At 41.1% G+C, this 25,707-nt stretch overlaps 1 protein-coding gene across 1 annotated transcript in view; it reads right to left on the bottom strand.

Annotated features, from left to right (window-relative positions):
- The window catches only part of KCNMA1 (potassium calcium-activated channel subfamily M alpha 1), a 1,099,869-nt gene that overhangs the window by 189,537 nt on the left and 884,625 nt on the right, over nt 1-25,707 (bottom strand). Inside the window, 3 exon segments of the mRNA XM_045291187.1 lie at nt 2,446-2,522; nt 11,602-11,688; nt 22,109-22,197. Of these exon segments, the coding sequence (XP_045147122.1) occupies nt 2,446-2,522; nt 11,602-11,688; nt 22,109-22,197 (253 nt within the window).

The raw sequence follows: 25,707 nt of genomic DNA on the forward strand, positions 1-25,707 counted from the left end.
TCCTACAGGTTCCAGTGGCTTTCCTTCCATCCCTCAAATACTAAAACCTCACATCCACCTCTTGGCTCTTCCCTGACCCTTCTTTCTACTTGTACTTAAGTCTCAGCTTCAAGGCCACTTCCTTGACTTTCCTGACTAAAGGGACATTCCCACGAGGTTCTCTGCAACTTCAACTTCTCTCCTCTGCAGAGGCTGTATTTTCTTTAGAGCCCTGATGTCTGTCTGGATTCATTTATTTGTGTTTATGATTATGGTTAGTCCCCGTCCACTAGACTGCAAGCCCAGAAGGGCCAGGACTTTGTCTTGCTCACCATTCTAGCCTCAGCACCATTCACACGGCTTCAGCAAGGAGGGCCCTCAATCAATGTGATTGGATAATTACTAAGTAAATCATAGCCTTGCCTTTTATTTCTATTCCAGGAGGAACACATTCTTGGCTATTGTGTTGCCACAGATTATTGTCCTCAACACTTTCCTGCATTCTCCGCAAGAGTGTTCACCTTGCTGCATTAATCACTCTCTCTCGTTTCCCTTCACCCGCAGAATGTTGCTTTTCTGCTGAAGGAATTGGCCCAGGAGATGCCAGATCAGCAGAGTTGGGCCTGAAGCGCCTGTGTTCACAGTCCACATAATAGCACTAGGTTTGCCTGCTTTGTGAGAAGCCTGGTGTTGTAGCAGTGGTGGTGTTGGCTGGAGATGGGATTTGATCCATGCCATATGCTTCCTTAGCTACTTTTCATTGACTAACAGAGCTCCCAAATTCCTAAACCCAGACATTTAGAATCTCTTATTCGTATTAATCTAAGAGATCAAACATCATATTGTCAGATAACAGAGTGGAGGAGGGACATGGGGTTAAGACAGTGGGCAAGGGTTAGCAGCATTTATGCCTATGCTACCTCAGATTTGGGAATGAGACTAAAGAGATTCCCAGAGATACTAAGAGGGCTTCTCATGATCATTTTCCCCAGAGACGGGGTGTCTTCTCTGGGACTTTAAGACAGGGACATTTCTATCTTGCTGTGTTTTCATTCACTGTGGCCCCTCTGCAAGTGCAGTGAAAAGTGTCTTCACTTTCTTAGCATGCCCTAGAAAGGCTCTTTGCTTTGGCTGGTTCTATTTGTGCACAGTATTTTATAAATAATCTTTCATAGCTGTGTTCTTACACAGCAGACTCCACAGAACCTATCCTGGAAATGATCACCCCCCCCCTGTAAAAATAAATTGGGGAGCTCTGAGAATAGGATCAAGGAAGGCCCTGGCCGCTGGCTTTGTGAGCCTTAGCAATCCCGTATTCTTATTATAGCCTCAGTTTATTCTTTTGTAAAATGGAATTAAAAACAGCCCTTACTAATTACAAAGTGTTGAGAGTATCACAGCAAATAATAATCCTGAAGACTCTTTAAAATACTGTCTCATCATAGGAAGTACAGCATCATTATCACTGTTATCTCTAGTAAAAAAGTTTGATTAAGCAATGCAGTCTAATGAATGCAAAAGGCCTAGCCTTCTCAAAGCAATGTTCACTGGCAGCCACAGTTTCTCTGGAGCTCACAATCCAATTACTTTCTCTTGCCATATCTTTATCGTGAGTCCCCATTGCAAGCTATTTAGGTAGGGGCTTAAGCTCTGATGGCACTGTCAGGTCAGCATTAGACGACTACCCCTAAGTTAAACTGTTACAACCAGAGAAAGAGAATGCTGTCTGCTCCCGTATAGATTTGCAGCCTGGGAAATCCTACATATGGTCACTAGGCATTGGAATCAACTTGATGGCAATCGGTTTGGTTTTTGCTTCTGTTTTTTAGATATGCCAGAATCTATCAAGCACAATCTAGTTTACCCAAAAAAACAACGGGCTCTGAGGCTGGTCATTGAGACAGACAACTATTAGGGAAGCCTATTGTTGATGGAAAAGTTCTTTCCTGGGGTCAATTTGAGGGAATTCTAATAGAACACTCTGATATTTGGTACTAAAACCTATAAGAACCCCAAAGGAAAGAGAACCCGCTTCCATTTGGGAGACTGGGCCCCTAAACTGTTTGTCTCTGTTACCATGGGCATGTTTCCCATCGTGCCACGCTCCCATCCACTAGAAATCTCCCTACAAAAACAACCGGGCTTCCACCGGGCTTTCGCTTTCCTTCTTGTTATACATCATCTTGACTATATTCAACTGGTCACATCTAAGTAAGTGCTTCTTTAGGATCACGGAGTGGAAATTAGATGCTAGGGCCTCTCCGGTGTTAGGGGGGTGATTTTTCACCCCCTGTGCTAAGAAGGTGAGAACAGGGATTTATTTCACATCTTTTTAAAGCGCTAGTGCAACATAAACATGTCCGGGGAAACCCTTGCTCTGTAGTATTTCTCAAGTCGGAACGGGGGAAGGAAAGCAAATGTGGGGAAGAGAGACAGAGAGGGAACGGGGGAAGAAACGCCACTTACGCCGTTTGCAGCCGCATTTTTTTATTCTTTTGGGATCTGTGATGTCATCATGACAGGCCTTGCAGTAAAAAAATGCCCTGGAGAAAGAGAACGGAAAAACTGACACATCTCATAATCCATCCGACTGAAATGAGTACCACATTTCCTCTGCTCTGGTGCCAAATTAATGAAACAGGCCAGGACTGATTTCCTTTAATCTTTTGAAAGGTTTAGACATTTACAGACCAAAATGTTTGTTGCAAGCCCACTTATTTCAAACATAGGCCGGGGTGATTTGAGTGAGTGCTTCTTTGAATAAACTTCGTACGACAAGGAAGTGGGGGAAAGGTTGCTGATGTGACCCATGGGGTCTGCTTGCTTGTCTTTCCTTGTGGACAACAGCTTCCACTGCTGCTCCTGGGAACATGTGGGGAATCTGTCCAGGGCCCCGGGGAGGAGGGGAGAGGGAGCGGATATCCACCTCCCACCTCGGAAATCCTCGCAGTATGGTCAAATATATATTAAAAGGGGCTGAGGGTGACACAACCATGACACTCCTCAGTCAAATAAGAATGCTATCTTGGCAATTGATCCTTGGAAAGCCCTTTTTCTTGTCAGCCAAAGGGAGAAATGGTTGAGGATAATGGAGAAGGAAAAAGAAAAGGGATGAGTCAAGCAGTTGCTATGCCAAACTCTCCGGGATTCTGGAGGCGGGGTGGGAGGTGGGGGGCTGGGGGTGGGGGGGGTGGGGGAGTAGAGGTGACCTAGAGGAGGCAATTCCCACAAACATGTTCTTATGTCAATATGTTTTATTGACATATAATTCACATATCACACTACTCAATAGTTAAATCTTGTCTTATAAAAATAGTTGTATAATCATCACCACAATCAATTTTAGAACATTGTCTTCTTTCTTTTACTCATTGTTATTAGCTCCCCATCCCTACCTCCCTTCTCCTGTCATATCCCCAAGAAACCACTTATTCCAGTTACTGTCTCTATGGATTTACATATCCTGGATTTCATATGCAGAAAGCATACCAAAAAACCAACAACAATTAAAAAATAAAATAGAACAAATCTTATTCAAAAAGAAAGCAGAAAATGTTAGAAACTGGAACAAATTTAAAATGGGTCAAAAGGGAGCTCAAGTGATAAGGTGTTACATTTTAGGCTAACTGCATCCTCAGTGATCCACTTTCTTTTTTTTTTAACTGTTTTTAATCTTTATTGATAATATTTGAGTTGTAACAATAGCCAAATGCATCCATAGCAAAGTTTTCAAACAAATAACAAACAGAATTGGTTGGTGGAAAATACAGTAGGCATACACTCTTACAATTTTTACAAATAACTTTGTCCGCCTAGAAATATAATCTGGCTGCAGAGCCTTGTGCATTTATCAACCAGAAATTTTCTTTTTTCTTTTTTGAAATCACTTTATTGGAGCCTCATAGAGCTCTAACCACAATATATACACCCATCCATTGCGTCAGTATGTACATCTTAAAGGGCATTTCGCATGGGTAGAGGCTGCCGTCTCTCTTCTCCATTACTCTTACTCACACCCCTCTCTTTTTGTTCTTTGTTTAAAAAATACTATTCCTGAATCCCTGGTCTGTGGTCAGAGGAGATTCACCAGCGGTTTCAAACACATGTATTTCCCCATCTTGTTTTTTTAACTGAAGCCACTCTAAAATGCAGAGATCAAATAATAAGGTCTTACATTTGTATGACATCAAAGAGTCAGAGATAGGGTCTCGATGACACACACTAAGATTATTTAAACCTATGCAAGATGGACAGTGCCTAGAAGATTAGCACCGGAGGACTGAGCTGGTCCATGGGAACAAGTTTGCAACCTCTGGACATCAGAACAAACAAAATATTTGGTTTAGCCTTCAGCCTTTCCAGCATGAAACTGAAGGCCAGAAAAAACATGTTTCCTTAGCCAGTGATTAAAAAAATAAACATCTCTTTATCATCTTATTCCCAGGTATTCCTTTTGTTAATATTTTTTCACAGGACATGCATTTATGATTGACTCCCGTTGGCAACCACGATTAAAGCATTTAGATCTGGAAGAGATCTTGTAGCTAATTCCCTGGGAGTCAGTATCCCCATCTGTCAGCTGAAGAGGCTGTTATGATGTGCCTCAAGCCAACCAGTGGTGGGGTTTGGCAAGTCCTGGGACTGCTGAATCCCAGCCCAATGCTCTTGCAACTACAGCAATCCCTTCCCTATGTCTGTATATGCCACTGTCATTCATGTTGCAAACCAAACAAAGTTGGTTGTTTGCTTAGAGTGAGAATGTGGCTAAGAAACCACCCAGTGGTGATCTGCTTTGAAAGGAAGAGGACAAAGTAACCAAGTGCAGAGCAGCAATTTTATTTTGACTTCCTTGGTCATACTGTCCCCATTTGATGCTTTTATACATAATAATGGTTGCAACAATAATAACAGTCAACATTAATAGAGCACAAGCTGTAAGTCAGGCACTTTTGTAAGTGTTTTATTACGATTAACTTATTTGATCTTCTAACAACCCTTTGAAGGAGATATGCTTATTATCTATACTTTACATCTAAGAAAACGATGTACAGAGAGGTTAAGTGATCCGCTCAAGGTCACACAGCTACAAGTGACAGAGTGAGCATTTAAATCGGTGTATGGATCAGCTCCTAACCAAAAGGTTGGAGGTTGGAACTCACCAATCATCCCGTGGTAGGAAAAGCAGGGGGTGTGCTATGATAACGACTGAAACCTCGGAATGGCTGTGGTTTCTAGTCTGTCCTGCGGGATCACTCCGAGGGAAAATCAACACAATGGTACACTGTCAGTCTGGTATGTCAGAATCAACTCAAAGGCAAAGTGTTGTTGTTGCTGCTGTTGCTGTTGTCATTTAAGTTCATACTAAAGAGATATGTCCAAACATATTGCTGAAGTACCATTATATTACACAACACATTTTGATTCCTAAAGTGAAATTCCCACAGGTGCCAGGCAGTTGGCTCATGAGTGAAATAGACTGAGTGTAGTAGCGATATATCCTCCAACCATAAGGAGCAGAACGTCTAGGCTCTCTGATTTTCACTATGCGGCACTTTTTGTTAGTAACCTTCTCCCCCATCCCTTTCTGACTCTGCCACGTTCAACCAACAAAGCCCTGCCTTCCGTTTTCTCTCCTGCACCTGAGCAATGGAGGGTTCTCTGGTCTCCGTGGTACTTAACCAGTGGGAAGAGTCAGGAGGAAACTGAAAGGTGGGAAGGGGTGAATTTGTGGTATTTATTTCCTGGCTCTTTCCCGTCAGGTCATAAAATGGGAGTGGCAACATTTCTCTACAGAAGACCACAGTTTCTGCCAAATGGTCTTTCACTACACTGTCTCTCTACCTCAGTGGTTCTCAACCTTCCTAATGCCATGACCCTTTAATACAGTTTATAAAACTATTTTCAATGCTACTTCATAACTGTAATTTTGCTACTTTTAACAATCAGGCAACCCCTGTGAAAGGATCCATTCGACCCCCAAAGGGGTCGCCACCCTCAGGTTGAGAACCGCTGCTCTACATGCCCTTCCATCCATTCTGCTCAACACCTGCTCTGTCACGAGCTCTGGGGACTTTGTGATTCCTGACCTGTGCCCGTAACTCTACGGTGCCTTTTCATAAAATTCTTCCCCTCCTGCTTCTCCTGGGTAATATGTGCCTTTGTTTCTTACCAGGAGCCTCATTGTTCCAGTTATCCATCTATGCTGGTCAGTCCTCTCCAAGTCCTCGTGGCCTGATAGGACAGAGTCGAACCGCTACACGGGATTTCAGAGACTACATCTGTGAAGGCGTAGACCGTCTCACTTTTCTCCTAAGGAATGGTGGGTGGGTTTGAACCCCTGATCTTGGAGCTCACAGCCAAAATACCCACTGCTCTATCGGTGATGTTGCTGTTGTTATGAGGTGCCATCAAGTCAGTTCTGACTCCTAGCGACCTGATGTCCAACAGAATCGAACACTGCCCAGTCGTGCACCATCCTCACAGTTGTCATACTGGGGCTCATCATTGCAGCTACTGGGTCAGTCAATCGTGTACAGGGCCTTCCTTTGTCACGGCCTCTCTACTTGAACCAGGATCATGACCTTGTCCAGGGACCAGGTTAGTCCAAGTCTAGACCACCCTTTGTCATCAAAACTATCCTGCCTCGGCCATATTGTCTTAGTTTGAAGTCTTCAACTGATTCTCACCATAAGGAAATTTCCCTGGATGTTTCATTTTCCCTTCTGATCTTTACATGATATTTTTTCCTCATCTCTATTTAAATGTCACCTGTTAGAGCAGTCCCCACTTATACTCAGCCTAAATCAGTAATATAATACTTTGTACCATCAACAAACAAAACCATCATTTGATTCTCTCTAGACTGTGAGCCCCCATGAGAGCAGAGAAACATATTTCTTGTTCCCCATTATATATAACCTCAGAAACTACAATAGGGCCTAGTGAAAGCGCCCTTGTGGGCATATGTTTAAATGCTTGGCTGCTGACCAAAAGGTTGGTGGTTCAAACCCACCTAGCAATTCCATGGGAGACCTGAAGATATGCCTCTGTAAACAGGACAGCCAATAGTGGTCTATGGGAGAGTTCTGTCTGACACATGAAGTCTCCGTGAGTTGAAATGAACCCCATAGCACCTACTAACACCAACAGTGAGACGTCTACAGATATTAACTGAGTGAATAAATATGAGGATGAGGCCCCATAAAGCCAATCTTTCAGAAACCAGTAATAAGAATTTTATATAAAAGCTCGTGACTTCCCATCTTATCAACTAGATCATTTACTTTTGAATTGTGAATCAAAAGAATCATGCCTGGAAGCCAAACTTAATCTCTGACCTACCAATATGTGGATCTACAATAAAGACTATGTTCCAAGGTTAATAAAAAGGGAAATGTTTAGTGGCAAAAGGCAATGGACAAATGTCTCAAAACCCATTCCAAAGTGACCTTTTAAAAAGCTAGAACGATGACTTTATTCTTCTCTGGTGGATTTTCTTTCTTTATATCACTGAGAGTGTAACTCAATCTTGAATCATCACAATCTACTTTTCCATTTTTACGAGACTTGTTTCATTCAAATCTCCAATGTCCTTTCTGTGGTTTTCTGCAGTCTTCATCTATTTGAAATTCCCTAACTGCAAGCATTTGCCCTGACACATTACACACCACAGAAAATTACAGGCTTGTGTTGTAACTGATTGTGTCAGCATGTATGTGTGAATCCCATAAAGCACTGAAATGAGACATATTGCACTCCCTAATATCAGAGGTAATTTGTTTTTTGGACTGCTTGGTATTTGTGACGTTCATTAGTGAGAAATGCAATAGGAAACAGAATCACACAAATGGGAGCTTCATGCTATATTTGCTCTCTGGGAGGTGCATGTGATCTAGGAGGCAGCTGAGCTCCCCAGCCGCCTGTATTTGGGGCTAAGATGCTGCTTCTAGCATCTAAGTTTCCTGGTGAGGACGTGAATCCGACCTTGCCGGCCAGAGCACCAGTGACCTCTCTGAGATGCTCTTCTCCCACATCTGGATAACAGTAGTCTTTCCCTAGTTTACAGAATTCAACGTGAGTTATTAGTTCATTTGTCAGGATTTGTTTTCCTTCTTCTCCTTCATCTCATCGAGGCTCTTCCTGGTTTTCACTGACCTTATCCTTTACTAAGCATGCTCTCCTTTTCCAGGGACTGGTCTCTTCTGGTAATACGTCCAAAGTCCATGAAACAGCATCTCACCATCATCCTTGCAGCTGAAGGATATTCTGGCTGCACTTCCTCCAAGAGCGATTCGTTTGTCCTTTTGGCCGTCCGTGGTACCCTAAGTATTCTTCGCCAGCACAATCCAAATGCTTCGATTCTTCTGCCATCTTCCCTATTCAAGGTCCAACTTTCACGTGCATATGAGGCAATTAAAACTATTATGACGTGCATCAGGTGCACCTTAGTCCTGACAGTGACATCCTTGGGTTTGTCAACACTCTAAAGAGATTTTGTGCAGTGGATTTACCCAATTCAATGTGTCCTTTGGATTCTTGACCGCTGTTTCGATGAACACTGATAATGGGTACAAGCAAGAATGAAATCTTGGACAACTGCAAAGTTGTTTCCATTTATCATGCTGTCTAGTCATGAGGATTTTTGTTGTCTTTACATTTAATTTGAATTCAATTGTAATTAAATTTAATCTAGGCTACAGTCCTGGAACTTTACCAGCAAGCACTTCAAGTCCTCTTCCAAGTTGTGTCATCTAAATATGACAGGTGATTAGTAACCCTTCCTCCAGTCCTGATGCCACTTCTTCTTCAGAGAGTCCAGCTTCTTGAATTATTTGCTCAACGTATAGATTGAATAAGTTTGGTGAGAGGATACAGCCCCAGATGCACACTTTTCCCGATTTTAAACGACCCAAAATTCCTTTGTTCAGCTCAAATGATTGCCTCCTGATTCATGTGCAGATACCATAAGAGCACAATATAGCAGTGTTCTGGAATTCCCGTTCTTCTCAATACCATTCATAGTTTGTTATGATCCACCCAGCTTTGCATAATCAATAAAACAAGTAAATATTTTTCCTGGTAATCTTTGCTTTCATTCAAGATTCATCTAATGTCAGTAACGATATTCCTTGTTTCACGTCCTCTTCAAACCCCAGCTTGAATGTCTGGCAGCTCCCTGCTAATGTATCTCCGCAACGGTTGTTGAATGACCTTCAGTAGCGTCTTACTTGTAGGGGAAATTTTATTGTTTGATCATTTCCACATTTCTGTTGGGCCACCTTTCTTTGGAGTGAAGACACACATGGATCTCTTCTTTCAGTGAGGTGGAGTGGCGCAGGAGCTGCTACGGTGGGCTCAAATCCAACAGTAACTGTGAGGATAGCCCAGAACTAGGCAGTGTTACAGTCTGTTGTAACTGGATTGCTGAGTTGTAACCAACCTGAAGGTACCTAACAAACTTGTCTCCCAGCCCATGTTACCTTGTTCACCCCGGAAAGCTATTGTAACTGGTATGACTATTTTTCTAGAGTAGAAGAGGAAAAAATTATAAGCATCAGTTGTAACATGCCACATTTTTACGATCGGTTTGTCAGGTTCACTTTTTTGGCAACCTTCTGGGGTCGCCGGTCGTTGAAACTAACTTGAAAGCAGTGGATTTTGGATTTTGGGGTTTTCAAGAACAAGGCTCTGGAAGTGAATTTTGAGATTCAACCCTGGTGAAACCACTCATTAGTACTGGGACTTTGGGCAAGTGACTTAATTAATTTGCATTTGCTCATCATTGATTTCCTCGTCTATAAAATAGAGATACTGCTACCTGGTTCATAAGTTTATTTAGAGAATTCATTGAGTGAATGATTATGAAATGCTTAGTTCTTAAAACAAGGAGACTTGGGGATACAATGGTGAAGTACTAGCTTGCTAAACACACAAGCCTGACAGGTTAGACACACTCCGTGACCTCATGGGAGAAAAGAGGGGGCCATCGGCTCCCATGAAGATTGTATCCCAGGACACTGTGTGGGCAGTTGTCCTTTCTCAAACAGGGTCACTCTGAATTGGAACTACCTTCATAGTACAGAATAACAACAGAATTGAGAAGACTGACAACATATAGTAACTCCTGCACAAGGTTTTCTTGATTTTATAAATAAAGACACCAATACTCTAAGGGTTTTACCTGACAGGTTACCTTCAAGGATTATTTAGAACACTAAAGCATGTAGAATAACTAAAACAATATCTGACTATGAGTGGGAACTCAATGAATGAGGCAATAGCCTTATGTAAATAATTACAGGCAGTCCCTGACCTTTAATGCATTTAAGTCAGGCAAACTGCATTTTTGAGCATCTCTTTTGGGGGTGGGTGGGTGCTGTTTTTGCATTGTTGTTGTTGTACACCTTGTTAGCAATATACATTACAATGCTGTAGCACATAATTTGGTGATGCTTTCATTTCTCATGCCAATCCCAAAAGGCAAATACAGACCCAATTTACAAAAACACCAATAACAAAAGGCAATAATAAGGAAACAAACAAACAAAAACAGAACCGACTTATAATGGAGTCATTTGAGTTGGAATCCCACTGTAAGCCAGAAACTACCTGACTGTACCTATACAATTAATAATTTATATAAAATATTTTATGATCATTATTTTTCAGCTGAGTGGTCTGACAATTTGAGTAAAATTTCCTGCTAATAAGCTTTTAAATAGAGCAGTGGTTCTCAATCTGTGGGTCACAGCCCCTTTAGGGGTCGAACGACCCTTTCACAGGGGTTGCCTGATTCATAACAGTAGCAAAATTACAGTTATGAAGTAGCAAAAAATAATAATTTTATGGTTGGGGGGGTCCCCACAACATGAGGAACTGTATGAAAGGATCGCGGCATTGGGAAGGTTGAGAACCACTGTAATAGGTGTCGATTAGCATGCCATCTTTTCCAAGTTCCTAGGATAAAATGAAAATTGAGAATATTCCATAGCTTTCTACAAACAGGCGTACAATCTCCTAGGCTGCCTAGACAGTATTAAGGTTACTGGCCTAAATATCATAACAGGGCATCATTCCAGGGTGGCCAGTGGAATCTTGGGTATATTTATAGAAGATAGGCTGGAGCCTTCAGGCACTTATAGGAAGGCCAGAAGTATAAATATGACCAGTTCAGGGTTTCATCCGAAATTAAGCTAAGCCTTTAAAAAATTCATTTGGGTTAATCTGGTATGTAAGACAGAAACTGGTCATTCTTGAGATAATTTACGCATATAATACTACACCAGGAGCCAAGATTATGCAGTGTTATCTCACCAGTAATTTGGATGACCTAGAAGTCTTCACTTCTGCTCTCTGGGACTCATTTTTCTAACCTCTAAAATAAAGGAGCAGATAACTAAAACTTCCTAGCTCTAAACTTTTATGATCTACCTCAAACATTTGGAAACGATTATGAGAAAACGAATTCGTCGAGGCACAATACTTCCATCCTACTCTGCACCATTTGCTGTCCGTAGCCATGCGAAGGAGTGCAGGAGCTCACACCCTGCACCTGTGGAAGCGAGCGCCCGTCATTGGGTCAAGATGTCTCTGGATCAGAGAAGACAGGGGAATAAATCTTACCTTTTAACTTCTTTGGCATCACTTGCGATGAAAAATCCTAAAGTACCTTCTTGGATCTTAAGGTGGTTTCCAGGATTAATTAATATACTGCTCGTGAACAAAAACAAACAAAGAAGACACACTTGTGAGGCCATATTCTGACTAAAACAGTGAAAAGCATACTCCTCTATGGTTTTGATAGGGGGCCCACTAGTCTAATGCTAGCCTCCCAAAATGCTGGGGAACCCAAGGTCCCTGTCCACTCGTGGGCATGCTGCACTAATCCCTACAAGTTGATTCCCAAATTAGTATCATCCCAGTTCAGCAAATTGAAGTAAATCTAGATTTTTATGGCCCAGGTTTACATAATGAGGCAATCCGCTCATCATAAACCCACATTCGTAAGAATACATTCCTTTAGAAACTGCTAATGGAGGTCAACACTGATGAATTATTGATCAAATAAAGCCATTGGTATATTTATTACCTTTAGATGACAGAGCATTAATGGGAGCCCTATATGCATACATATGTATGCACACCACGTTCTCACTGTGGGAAATGGTACATGACACCCATAAGCAACACAGAAGGAACCAGACAGTGATCGGGCCCTGTGAAGACGTGGGAATAGGTTCCACACAGCCTATCCCAGGGAGCTGAAGCTAGCCTGCCAGTAAAGGGGATAAAAAGACAACAGTTGCGAATGCTTGCTGATTTCAAACTGGCACGGACAAATGTGTATGGGAATTTCTGAATTAAATGTTCACCTAGAATATTCTGACTTGGGCTACCTGTTGTTAGAAAGCAAATACAAATTATTCTAAAAAACAAAGAAACACCTTTTCCTGCAGAGGAGTATGAGTCTAAATTCATACTATCTATCCTATTTCAAAGTTGGATAAATAGATTGGCTAACTTGTGTTTGGACTGACAAAAGCGATAAATGTATCTTAATCTGATAAATGGATTTAAAAAACAGGTTTGATTTTCTGCAGATCAAAAGCAGAAGACAAGAATGTCTTACACAAGGACAAAGATGAGGCTTCGAGCTTAATGGATGCTGACTTTGGGGCTCTACATGCAACAGGGGTATTCTTTGATCTGAAATGCTGGGCTTATGGTAATCGACGTTTGGAACTAGGCTAGAGGAGGTGCTCAAATGCCTAAAACAAGCAAAATGGAGCATTTCCATTAGCATGCCATCTTTTTCTGCTGGTAAAATCATTCCAGAGAGTGGGGTAGCCACCCAAATGATGTGCCTGCAGTAATGCAGGAAGTACCCAGGTGGATTTTGTTCAGCTGAAAGATCTCAGAGTAGATCATTATTGCAAAAGAATGGCTTGTGGTCATCAAAACATCCACTATTAACTATAACAAGACTGAGAGCAGGAAACTGAACCCATGTCATCACTGTTATTAACACTAAATAATAAACAGCAAGCATCCACAAAGGTTTGACTGTTCTGCCTCAGAACCACTGGCAGGGAGGAGATTCCGCCCAAACCAAAGGGCAGCAGACTCCACTAACAGCTTTAACCAACAGCCATGCTGCCCAGTCTCCTCCTAACTACATCTTTGCCAAATCTTCACCTTGGAATAATCGGCCCTATGATTTTGCATAATCATGAGGAAGGAGCACCAAAGTTTATGCAGTTTAGATAAATTCCTTTTTCAAAGCCAATTCATCATATGTTTTAGAAAAGCATAATTCTGGGTTTGGCACATTCTTATCCTTTCCCTGTTGGCCATTCTGCACAGTTGGGCACTGGACTTAATTTCAGCATGGCCATTTTGTGGGTGTTTGACTTGAGGGAAGCTACTAATTCTCTAGAACGATGGAGCTAATGATAAAGATAAAAATGCTCCTACTTCAAGGATTAATAATTCATGTTGGTTATTGTCACTATTATTATCCATCATTACAAAAAAGCCAAAAATGTATTTGATACTCAGCGAAAGTATCTGAAAGTGTTTTAACGGGCCCTATGGAATATATCACAGGGTTGATTTCTGTTGCTGGTGTGTTGTTGTCATTGGGCTGATTCCGGCTCAAGGAGTCTCCATGTATGTAGAGTACAAGTCCTCCATAGCAGTGGTTCTCAACCTTCCTGATGCCGCGACCCTTTCATACAGCAACTCATGGTGTGGAGAACACCCAAACATAACATTATTTTTGTTGCTACTTCATAACTGTCATTTTGCTACTATTATGAATTGAGTGACCCCTGTGAAAGGGTCGTTCGACCCCCAAAGGGGTCACGACCCACAGGCTGAGAACGGCTGCCATAGAGGCTTTAAGGCTGTGACCTTTCAGAAGCAGATTGCTAGGTTGGTCTTCCAAGACTTCTCTGGGTGGGTCTGAGCCACCAACTTTTCAGCTAATAGCTGAGTGCTGAACTCTTTTGGCCACCCAGGATACTCTACCCACAATGAGATGAACCTACAGGGGGAAGAATGGTCCAATCTATGATTTTGTCCAAGCACAGACATGAAAAACCCTGTACACTTTTGTAGGCTAAAGAAATTAGCTCCATAAAATTTTAGAAGTCTATATTTTTACATGCTTTCATATGAATGTTAGAAAAGGCTTCTGAATGAAAAAAATATGATGATAATTTGAAAAATAGAATTCAAAAGGAAAATTTGGACATTCATCAACATCATGGTGACACACATGTGTAAAATCAGCCTCCCACAGAACTCTACACACACACACACACACACACACGCCCTTTTTTTTTTAATAAGATAGGCTTCATTAAGTTGTCCTTCAATAATAAAGCTCACTGTGCCATTGTGGGCGATACATGGGCTTCTACTGTTGGAGCGTCTCTACATCTCGCCTGTTCCTTCTTAGCAGTTAACAAGAATTGGCCTACAATAAAAGTTTTGGATCTTCATCCTAGGGATTTCAGATTGGCATCATTTATTACAGCTTCCAAACATGTTTTGTTTTGTTTTTAAGTGACTGGAGTGGAAAGGCTGTAGACACTATTGGCAGGCGTTTGAGTTCAGATTTCAGGTTGACACTAAGTCTAGTTAAGCAAGCAGTGCCCATGTCACATGCCAGACTTCAAGAGTTCAGACCCTGGCCTTCGGCAGGTGAATGCAATGAACATTATTCTCTGCATCTATACAATGGGGTAAGTAAACACTATGTTAGAATATCCCTAAGAGAGTTCAATTATTCTATTCTATTCTATACTATGTGAGTGGCACATAGTAGATCCTTAATGTGAGGTAGCTAATGCTAATTAGTAAGGTGTCTATAAAAAGCATACTGCTGTTTCAGACTGTTGAGTTGATTCTGACTCATAGTGACCCTAAGCCAGGCTAGAAGTAAATAATGTTTCATAGCCTGACAACTGTCCACTTCATCCTTGGCAACACAGGAAGAAACCTTCTGTTATTGGAAGACCTCTGTGCTGACTACAGTATCAGAAACATTTTACTGGCTTTGGGTTTTAGCAGAGTATTTGTCCTGTCCCTTAAATCTTGTGGCTGATCATGTAAGGTACTGAGAACCTCTCCAGTGACATCACTGCTGGTGTGATTCCTAGATGTCCCTCTGGATCCCTTTGGACAAAGGTGCCAGGGTTTAACGCATTACTATAGCATCATTTACAGATATCATATAAGGCGATGGGATATTTCCGAGTCGGTGACCAGCTCATGAAAATAATGAAATAAAAATCTAGATACACAAAGAGTTTAATTATGCTAGACTCGGTTCATATATGTAAGGGTTTGTTACAGAAGCATATGGTCCATTAAGGGGGCCATAACATATCATATTCCTTGTGTAAGAATCCGAAGTTCAAAGACTCTTTGATGAAATGAATAACCGTTTCCCGTAGTTCAGACATTAAGTCGCCTATGCACGTTCCAAATGCAGAAGCTTCAATAAGGTGTTAATATCCTTCCTCTAGGAGAAATGTGTAAAATATATAAGACTCTTAGAAAGAAGAAACAGTTTCCTTACAAAATAGCTACTATCCTTAGAATTTGTTGCTGGTCTCCGAATGTGAATCTACATAAATCATTTCAAAGACATTTCATCTCTTTAAAAGAATGCCCAATGTTGGGTTTGGTTTGCTCTCACCACTGCCAAAGTTTCTTCTCCCTCTAGACCACTCGAAATAATTCTCTGGTCCCAACTTTTTCTAATCATGGCTTGTTAACGATAAACTTTGATCTGTGTCATGTGAGGAAACAAGAAAATCTCTAAGAAAAAAAAGCCCATCTATCAATCATCAAAATTGCAATAGAGAAATCTATTCCTTGGTAAGTGTGAACCTCTGTCATTTCAAGTAAAGTAAATTATTCTTGCTCTTCTATGGTATTGCCAATCTCAATGAAAACCATGAAGTGGCAGTTGATATGGCCGCTTTCCCAAGGATACTGGCCTTTCCTTGCTATTTTCCTCTTGGGCTACTTTGGGGTCTAGATTTATTCTTGGTCTGTTCACTCACTATAGGGAGTAAGTAGGCATGTGTTTTCTGTGGGGATCCACACTTGAGTGAAAGAGTGAAAACGTGCTCACATTTTATTCACTTCTGAGTTTCTGATAGTTAAAACCTGAGAGTTCTTCATTCAACAGACACTTTGCAATTTATCGTTGAATGAATGGAAAACCTAAGTCATGAGTCTCCGTTCCCAAAGTTCTCCCTTTCCTTTCTAATAAGGAGAAAGGTGGCTAAAGCTAGTCTTTTAAAGGCTAAGCTGTGATTCTGATCGCTAGGCTTCCCACAGTTCTTCCATGCTTGTGGGAGAAGAACGTGTAGTGTGTTTTTGTTGGATGGAGCGTTGCGTATATATCTATGAGGTCAAGCATGTTGATTGTGTTCTTGAGCACTGTTTGTCTCTTTTGAGTGTTTTCTTGATTTTCTGTCATCCTTGAGAGTGGCATGTGGAAGTCTCCTGTTACTACTGTTGAGGTGCCTATATTCCTTTTTGTAATTCTGTAAGAATTTAATTGATATATTTTGAGGGTCTTTCATTTGGTGTATATATGTTTATTATAGTTATATCTTCTTGGACTATTGATCCCTTGAACATTATGTAGTGTCTGTTCTTGTCTCTTATTATGTGTCTATTTTATACAGATTAATATTGCTACCCCTGCTCCACAGTTCTAGAGGGGTGGAAAAGTAAGCTAGCCATATCCCACAGGCATTAAGTATAAATGTGTAAATAAACAGACAGCTGCTTGAGAAGCTGGAGCAATTGGTTGAATATTGAAAAGACTACGCACTTGGAATGAAATATGTGTTCCTAAACAAAGGATGTGTTCGCATGAAAATGGCCAGCGGGGCCAACAAAGAAATGTATCTAGCTGATTCTTCTGTGAGAGGAACATCAAATCTTAGCTGAATTGCATTTTACTCTGCACTATCTCTTTCTACTATCACTTACACATAAAAACTGGGAAACATCTAGTGGTTCCTTCCTCATCATTGTAAACTTTACTTACATGTTGTTTCTGAAGACGACCGGTGATGGATGGGTAGTTCAATTGAAAAAGGCATTATTTTTTCCAAAAGGAACTTTAACGCATTTTGGATAGATACTGTAGGCATATATTTATCTCTCCTCCATATTGGCAGGTGTAATGTACCATTCCCCAAGCAATTAAAAACATATCACAATTCACATAATATTATAGTTTATAGTTGATATGATGATAGTTATATTTGTGTCTAGGAAGCTACTGGGACTTCAATAATTAGAGTAAGCAAATAGGAATCATTTAAGACTTAAGTTAATGCTGTGCTAAGATTAATCTTTTCACTGTGAAGAAACTTCATTGAACACACAAGGTCATTGGCTAATGCTACTGAATGGGACTTTGAACTAAGTGTGTCTTCTCTCAAAGAACACAACTGCACTGTAGTTTGTGGGCTGAGAAGTTCCAAATCTCAAATCTTATTGTATAATATGAACTTTATAATATATACAGCTTGAACCCAACACAACTAGACACACACACTTTTTCTTAAATATATATAAGAGACACAGCCATGTTATCCATGCTTCAATATACATAAGCCCAGTTCATTTACACAGAGACAATATAATTAAGATTGCTCCCAGTTTGTCCAGTTCAAGTCATTAGTACTGGACGATGTTGACAGGGACTTGTTTAACCTAAATTAATTTCAATCATTTTAGAAGTGGCATTTTAAAACATATTTGACACATGAGGAAAATGTATGGGAGAGAGGAGGGACGGTAGTTGATCTAGCAAAGAGAATGTTGGCTATCTAGCTCTGGGAGCAAGCCATGCCACTTTCTGGCATACTTTCAGATATGTCATGCTTGCATCACAACATGCTTTGATCACAAAATAAAAGAACTTAAAGGCCAAAGCCAACAGCAGAGGTACATCCACTGTGGATCTTTAGAGATGCAAAGAGTTGCAGTAACTTCTCACAGTTGGATCATATTAATAATACCAAACTGACAGGAAGCCACCTCCAATTTCACACATCTACTAAAAAATTCCAAAAAATATGACTTTGGAAAGATTGCTGGATAATACATACACACGCATGCACACACACGATTAGACACAAACATGACAAGGATGACCGCCACAAGGACAATTAATGCATGGGGAGATGAACAAGTAGTCATCTTACTAGTATGATTTTAACAATACTGTTTTGGAGAACACACTATTGAAATACTATGTTGAAATTATTAACTCCCCACAAGAAAGTAAATAAAACGAAAAGATTTAATGACGTTGAGGAGGATTTAGTCATGCTTCATGCAACACAAAACAGCAGCAAAACAGGATGAAGTGGCACTACTGCATATTAAGAAATATGACCGAACACACTGGGAAAAGGAGGAAAAAGCCCGGAGTCCATCTCAGTAAACAGTACTCAGTCAGCAAATAAGATCCAATGATCTAACAATTTATTAAAAGTGTCCTAAGTCTTTACTGAGCACTTCCCTGGAAATAAGCTACTTAAGAGTTTATTACCAAAATAGGTGTAAGAAAAGAAGTACAAGAGCTTGGTCTCTCTTTTCATGGATTAAAGGATTTCTGCTCTGTAAACTGTAAGCTGTACCGAGGGAGGAGGAAGGCAGCGGTAACATGGATGTGATATGTAGACAAAACAGCAGCAGACTTTGATAGACACCAAGAACAACACATCAGGACAATACAGAAACGAACACACAGGGCTGGAGAGACACATTCTCCTTCTCGACTCGAATGCTATTTGTTCTCGTCTTTGGTGCCATAACTGAAAAACAGTACTACGCCTTTGCTTTTTTGTTCTGTTTCCTGCAAAGAAGTTAGTGCATCATCCAAACGTATCAACAAATCAAACAACAGTAATAGGCTGCTTTCAATTTTGGGGTAATCTAGCTGGTGGAGAGGGGTTTATATATAAATATGCATATGCATATATATGAAACAATATATATGTATATATACTATAGACAAGGGGGCCTGAAATTATATATATATAGATAGGTAACATTTATATATATATTCGAGGTTGGTGTTATCTTGCTGAATTCTTGGCAAATGGTTAGTCCTGTGGTTAGGAGAGAAGGTAGGGTGGAGGTTGGAAGGAAAGTTAACGAAGAGTGCATACCGCTTTCGGCTTCTGCAAAACGACAAGAAAAGAATTGAAAATCAAACAATTTGATAATAAATTGACTGACACTAGAAGGAAAGAATAAACAAAACCTTTGTTTCAAAATCTTGGAAAGAGGTATGTGAAAACAAGGTTTTTCTGCAAAGCATGAAAACAGTAATGGGGAGTGAATACAACCACAAAGAAGGCAGTTAAACACAGGTTAAAGGCCAGGGAATCAAAAGGACAAGCCACCAAAACAAAACAAAACAAAACGCCCTCCCTGCCCTCAAATCCATTCGGACCCCTAGTGGCCCCAACAGAACAGAGCAGAGCTGCTCCTTTGGGGTGTCTGAGACTGGAGCTTTTTCTGGGAGTAGAAAGCTCCATCTTTCTCCCAAAAGGACAAGCAGAGGTCTCTAAATAACAGCTGGTCCTTTAAAAAGCAAAGTAAGAAAAAGGGGGAGTTTTCCATTGAAAAGAAAATCAAAGGTATTATCTCAGGAGAACCAAAAAAACCTCATTAGTTGAGTATGGACATTATTTCTGATATGTCCTTGTGTTTTCTCAGATGCATAATCCACATTCCTTCAAACACGTGTTTTTCTACAAGAACCAACATGCTTCCACAATTATACCAAGCCACATTTGAGGATTGAAGCTCTCAATTGCACATAGAAAGCCAAAACAGAGCCAAACAAGTTCTTTATATTTTTGTGCTTTCCTGTAAATAAAAATTATATACAAAAGCTACCTATATTGACAAGTGGGACTTCACTTAGAATATTCCACATCTGTGAATCAATTGGAGGGTCTATCACAGAAAACACTTTGTCTGTAGGGAATTCTTTGAGCTGTGGTTCTTAGCATGGTGACAGCAGATTCAGTGTGTCTCTATTCTCCCTGCTTGCCACCAAAGGCCAAGGTTTAGGGTTCAGTATCTTTCCATCAAATTATTCAAGAATGGCTAAAAAATACTATTCAAAATCAGCATCACTCACATTATGAGACTCTTTTTGAGTGGTGCATAAAGTGATCGAGCGAGAACACCAACTTACACCAAGTTTTAGTAACTTGGCAACCTGAAGAATATCCATTTGCAAAAACCCAGGATGCACATTTCTTCCTATGCAGGTATAGACAAATACTGGCAAAATACAGGCAAACAGTAATCCCAGAAAATTCCACTTTATCTATTGAATCACCTAGATTTTCAGTTTATGGGTTTTTTGTTGTTGTTGTTGTTGCAAACAATATTCTTCACTTTGTCAAAACAAAAAAGAAAAATGTACATCTGCACACATAGCTGTTCATTGCTATGGCCATGAGGTACATGTGCGCACCAAATCTACCAGTTTCTTGCTTTTTGGTTGATTTGGATTTTCACAAGAGCTTAACAAGAATCAGATTGACTTTGTGAGCAATCTGATCGGGAGGGTAAAACAAAACATGGGATTGACTAGCTTACAACCCAGTGTTTTGGTTTTTTGTCTTATGAGACACAAACTGTAATTTTGAAAATTGGCTCTATTGGGTTATTCATCTAGATGATGAAAACGTCTTAAATTTTGATAGCAAGACTCTAACTAATCCTGGGAACCTGAGAGAATTTCTGGACTTCCCTGCATGCTGCTCAGACAGAGCTGCAGGGTATGTATACACAGTGGACACCTAAAGGAAGGTCAGCGCCTGAAGATTTCTTTTGTTTTGATGATAATATACACAGCAGATCACATACCCATTTACTGATGTCTGAAGGTCTAGTTCAATGGCATTGGTTACATTCTTCCTATCGTGCCACCCCTCCCACCCTCTCTCCAAATGGCTTCAAACCCAATGACTGCCAGGCAGTACCTCACAAACAACTTGCTTATGCTTTAGAGACACCTTTGTCCATTTTATTTAATATAAATAATTCTTTAAACTCATAGAAATTTGAAATGTTGTTCCATATTTCCCCATTTGAAATCAGGACTCATTTACTTAATACTTGGTCAAAATATTCCGTCGCGTAGCCAGGCACTGCCCTGCTGTTTTTGTCTCACAGTCAAGAAGACAGTAGTTCAAGGAGGCAACTTGGGCTTTCCGTCCAGTTCCTTCTCTGATCTCTAGGCCTCTTTCCAGTTGAACATGGATTACTACAACTACGATCACACTGTGGGTATCTTTTTAGAGGACAAAGATCTGGGGATCTCTCAAAGGAGTCTTTCTTTCCAAAAAGGTGCTCAGAATTAGGAGGCAAAAAACTCACCTCCATGTTATATATGCACTGTCCTATCAACAAAACTACTTGTTAGCTCAATGTCTCCCCTCTCCTTGCATAAACTCATCTATTGATTGTGCTGTTATCTATTTCAAGCAGACTCCATCCTTCTTCAGCCTGATTTGCACATAATTAAATACAAAATAAATAAATAAAGAGCGCTCCTGTTGGGGCTCTGGTTTATTTACATGAAGCTGCTCCTCTGCCACCTGGATTTGGATTTCAAAGTGAGAAGCACATATGGCACACAAGAGGCTGCTTGAAATTGGGCCACCAAGAGACCTGGTGTCGCCCATCAGGCTCTGCCCTGTGTGTGCTAGACAGGTCAGAGTCCACTGTTCATTGGTCACAGCACTCAAAAGGTTCTAGGACTGGGTCTGTCCCTGAAGTTAAGCTTTAAGGGTTAAAAGTGAAAATTGGAAAGGTGGAGTTTGGGAGGCTTGGCCCCTCCCCTCCAGAGAAACCCTCTCAGAATGTCCCAAGGGGGTTGGGATCCATAGCTGGTCTCGAAATAGAAGCTCCAGGGTTGGGCAAGCATGCCTTGCAATGTGCCCTGCAGTCAGAGGCAAACACACAGTGCTTAAGAAAGAAGAAGTGGAATCAGCATTTCCAGAGGGCACTCTCACCCCCATCAAGGTCAGCCTCCAGCTGGTTTGCAACAACTTACCGGCTCTCTCGGTTGGCGGACTTGTATTCAATGGCTATCATTAGGAGCTTGAGCTTCACAAAACACAGCCTGCAACAAGATGGAGAAACCTCCCAATCAGCGCTTCTGGCCGACCAGAGTCACATAACAGTTATAACACGCGTATGTTCTAGCACAATCGTTATCCAAGGAAACCCTCATTCCACAGCCACTGTGCCAGAGGGGGTGGGGACGACACCTCACCATCGTCCCCATTAAACCTGATTTCTCACAAGTGATAAGGCACCGAAGGTTCAAAGGACACATTACACTCAGGGCTGGATGTCTAGACACAGCCCCTCAACAGGGATTTGTGCCTGGGGATTTACGCCAGGCCAGACTCATTAGTTACACAGTTGGATAGTAAAATGTTAACTATGGGCGGGCGGGCGGAGGAAGCAGCTGAACCTGCTATTTGGAATCCGTTCGGGTCTTTTGTACAAAGGGTATAAATTGCTGTTCCAAGCAGACCTCTGTGCACTCAGGATGACAAGCCTCCTCCTTAGCCTCTAAGGAAGTACCCAGCACACTACGATGGCACTGTCATCCCCGGCCCTCTGCAAGCAGTCTCACGTCGACTGGCCTGCCTTGACTGTAGTCCGCCCAGGCTGCTTTGATGGCGGACTGTTGTCGTCTCCAAGCCTTCACTCAGACGCTGCTCCCATCTCCAATGGTCACTCCCTATCCATTCGCACAGGCCACTTCAGATGTAAGGCTTCTATGGAGGTCTTCTCCAGTGACCGCCACCTTCTGATTTTGCATTCTTTGAACCCCACAGTATTTTCAGTCACCTCATCTGTAAATTCACGTGAAATGTGGACATGGAATAAGGAAGACTGAAGAAGTAATACAGTTGAATCAACGTGCTGACAAAGAGTATTGAAACAAACAAATCTGTCTCCAAAGAGGAACAGCCAGGGTGCTCCATTGAAGCAAGGATGGTGAGATTTCATCGCACATCCTTGAGACATGTTGCAGGACAGATCAGTCCAGGCAAAAGGACATCATGCTCAGTCATGTAAGGCAAAAGAGGACCATTGTTGATGAGCTGGATTGGCACGGGGCTACAACGAGGGGCTTCAGTATACAAACAATAGTGAGGAGGGCACAGGACTGGTCAGCAGGGCTCCTGCTCTCCTCGGGGTATACATAGGTCGCTAGGAGTTGAAACCAACGCAACGTCACCTGACAACAACAACAACAACAACAGAAGTCCTTTAGCACCTGACAGAACCACCGACTTGAGTGCTCATTTCATTTCCGCCTGCCTTTGGTCCTCCCCCAAGGTCAGGTGTCTGAGCTTCATCTCTTCAACTCCTGCAACTTCTCTAAGGACTTGGGGCTTGTTGAGAATTCCCCTTCGTGCTGAAGAGCTACTAAAGCACCAAACTTCTAGATAAGAATAATAAACAAATTATGGGTTTCAATTCTAAGGAAATTATGGGTGGACTGGGAAGACATTTATGCACAAAGATGTTCAGGATTAGTGTGATCTACAGAGAATAAAAATTTAGCAACCTCAATGACCAATAATAGGGAAAGAGTTGAATGAAAAACAGTTCTATATGATTTTATACAGTTTTCAGAATGACTTCTTAAAGAATTTTAAATTCAAACGTAAGCTAAGCAAATAATATTATGTAGAAAGATACAAAAATGCAATGTGATATAATAAGGCAAAAATATATAGTCATATATCCACGGAAGCCCACATAATGCAAAAAAGAATTACTGTACTTAATTTTTTCTACATATGACACACCCATATATTCACCACATATACATATATAATGCACAGCGTGCATATGTGATTTGCAAACAAATGCATATTGCATGCATTATTTGCATAAAATACAGTATAGATAGTTCATGTTATGTGTTTGTAAAAAGAGTGTTTATGCTTTTAGGACTTTCTGGATAATAAAATATTTGGTTGACTAACACACAGAAATGAATTGATAGTTATTTAGGGTTACAGATTGGGGCCTTTTTAAATCATCTCTTTGAATTCCCACATTATCCCTAAGAGGGAGTTATTACCCAGGTTTCAGACTTCTACAGCTATCTCCATTTCACAGATGATAAAACCCAGGTTTAGAAAGGTCATGTAACTTGTCCAAGGTCACCTACTCATACTTGGCAGGCTACCCAATATCCTTGCCCCAATGAAGCCTATTTTACATTTGCAGAGACAGGCAATAAAACAACAAACAAGTGGATAAAAAGAATATATTTCCAGATGATGTCAAGTGCTATACAGAATATAAAACAATCTAAGAGAACAATGGGAGACTGGGAAGGGTTATGTCAATAAAGCTGGTCTAGGCAGGTCTTCTTCAGGAAGCAACGCTGGGAAAGAGAACACTAGAGCACGCTGCAGAAGCAGACCCTAAGAGGAGCTGTTGAGAGAGCTTTGTAGGCAGGGCAAACAGTAAGTGAGCTGGGGGTCTGTGAGATCCAGCAATAAAGCCGGGGAGCCTGGAGCTCTCTATAAGTAAAGTTGTGAGTGACAGTAATCAGGGGAGAGATATTACTGGGAATGAATTCATGAGGGTCTTCGTGGCCCTGGAAGGGATTTGAAGCATCTTCTAAGTGGACTGGGAAGCGAGATATCATAGGTGTTGGATATGGGGATGGGTTGCTTCTGGGGAAAGTGCTAGCCAAGGTCTCATGTTCTGTAGTACAAATGAAGTCAATGCCCTTTCCTCATGTGAGGCTTTGGCTCTAGCATGGCTTTAAACAGACAACTATATTCTACAGTTCCACTTTACTCAGGCATACTTTAACCCTTCCGGTAATCTGCAGTCTTTTTTCTGCCAAGAGACTCTAGTGGCTTGGGCTTTGTGCTACTTAGGCAGTTTGCTGAAACACCAATCCATGTATCCAACTGTAACTGGGAAAATGTCCTTCTTAGTTTATGTCCATACGCACTGCCATTGATTCAACTTCAACTCAAAGTGCACCTATAGGACATATAGTACCCGTTAGGACAGAGGAGAAGCAGCCCTTTGTGTTTCAGAGCCGTTACATCTTTACAGGAGTAGAGAGTCTCATCTTTACCCTGAGGGGTGGCTGGTGTTAATCAATAAAGACTGCACAGTATGTTAAAACGGAATAAAATAGGCCACAATTTAGCAACAATTGAATTCTTGGGAAAATAAAAATGTGTCAAAATGTCCAATGCAGGAAGTTGTGGCTGGTTGCCAATATAGTAACAGGGGACTAGAAATGACTTTTGGCGGGGGGAGTAAATGTAACTTATCACCCCCAAAATATGTAAAATAAATTCAGTCATCAAGACAATTGACTCATAGCAAGTCTACACAAGGTGTGGTAGAACTGGCGTGGTGCGGTGAGTTTTGGAGGCTGGGAGAAAGCCTGGTCTCTCTCCTGTGCAATGGATGGTGGTGTCAACCTGCTGACTGCGTGGTTAACAGTGCAACTCAGACCCACTATTCCACCGGGGGTCCTTGTGCCACACACCAGCAATCTGAAATAAAACTGCTGTAATAACAAATTATAATAATTATTAATAGAGGCCTACCAAATTTGATATGGCATTATTTGAAAGCTCTTTTCCT

This window comes from Echinops telfairi, unplaced genomic scaffold, assembly GCF_000313985.2.
Source record: "Echinops telfairi isolate 266 unplaced genomic scaffold, ASM31398v2 ScPeMD7_70;HRSCAF=299, whole genome shotgun sequence".
NCBI classification, from domain to species: Eukaryota; Metazoa; Chordata; class Mammalia; order Afrosoricida; family Tenrecidae; genus Echinops; species Echinops telfairi.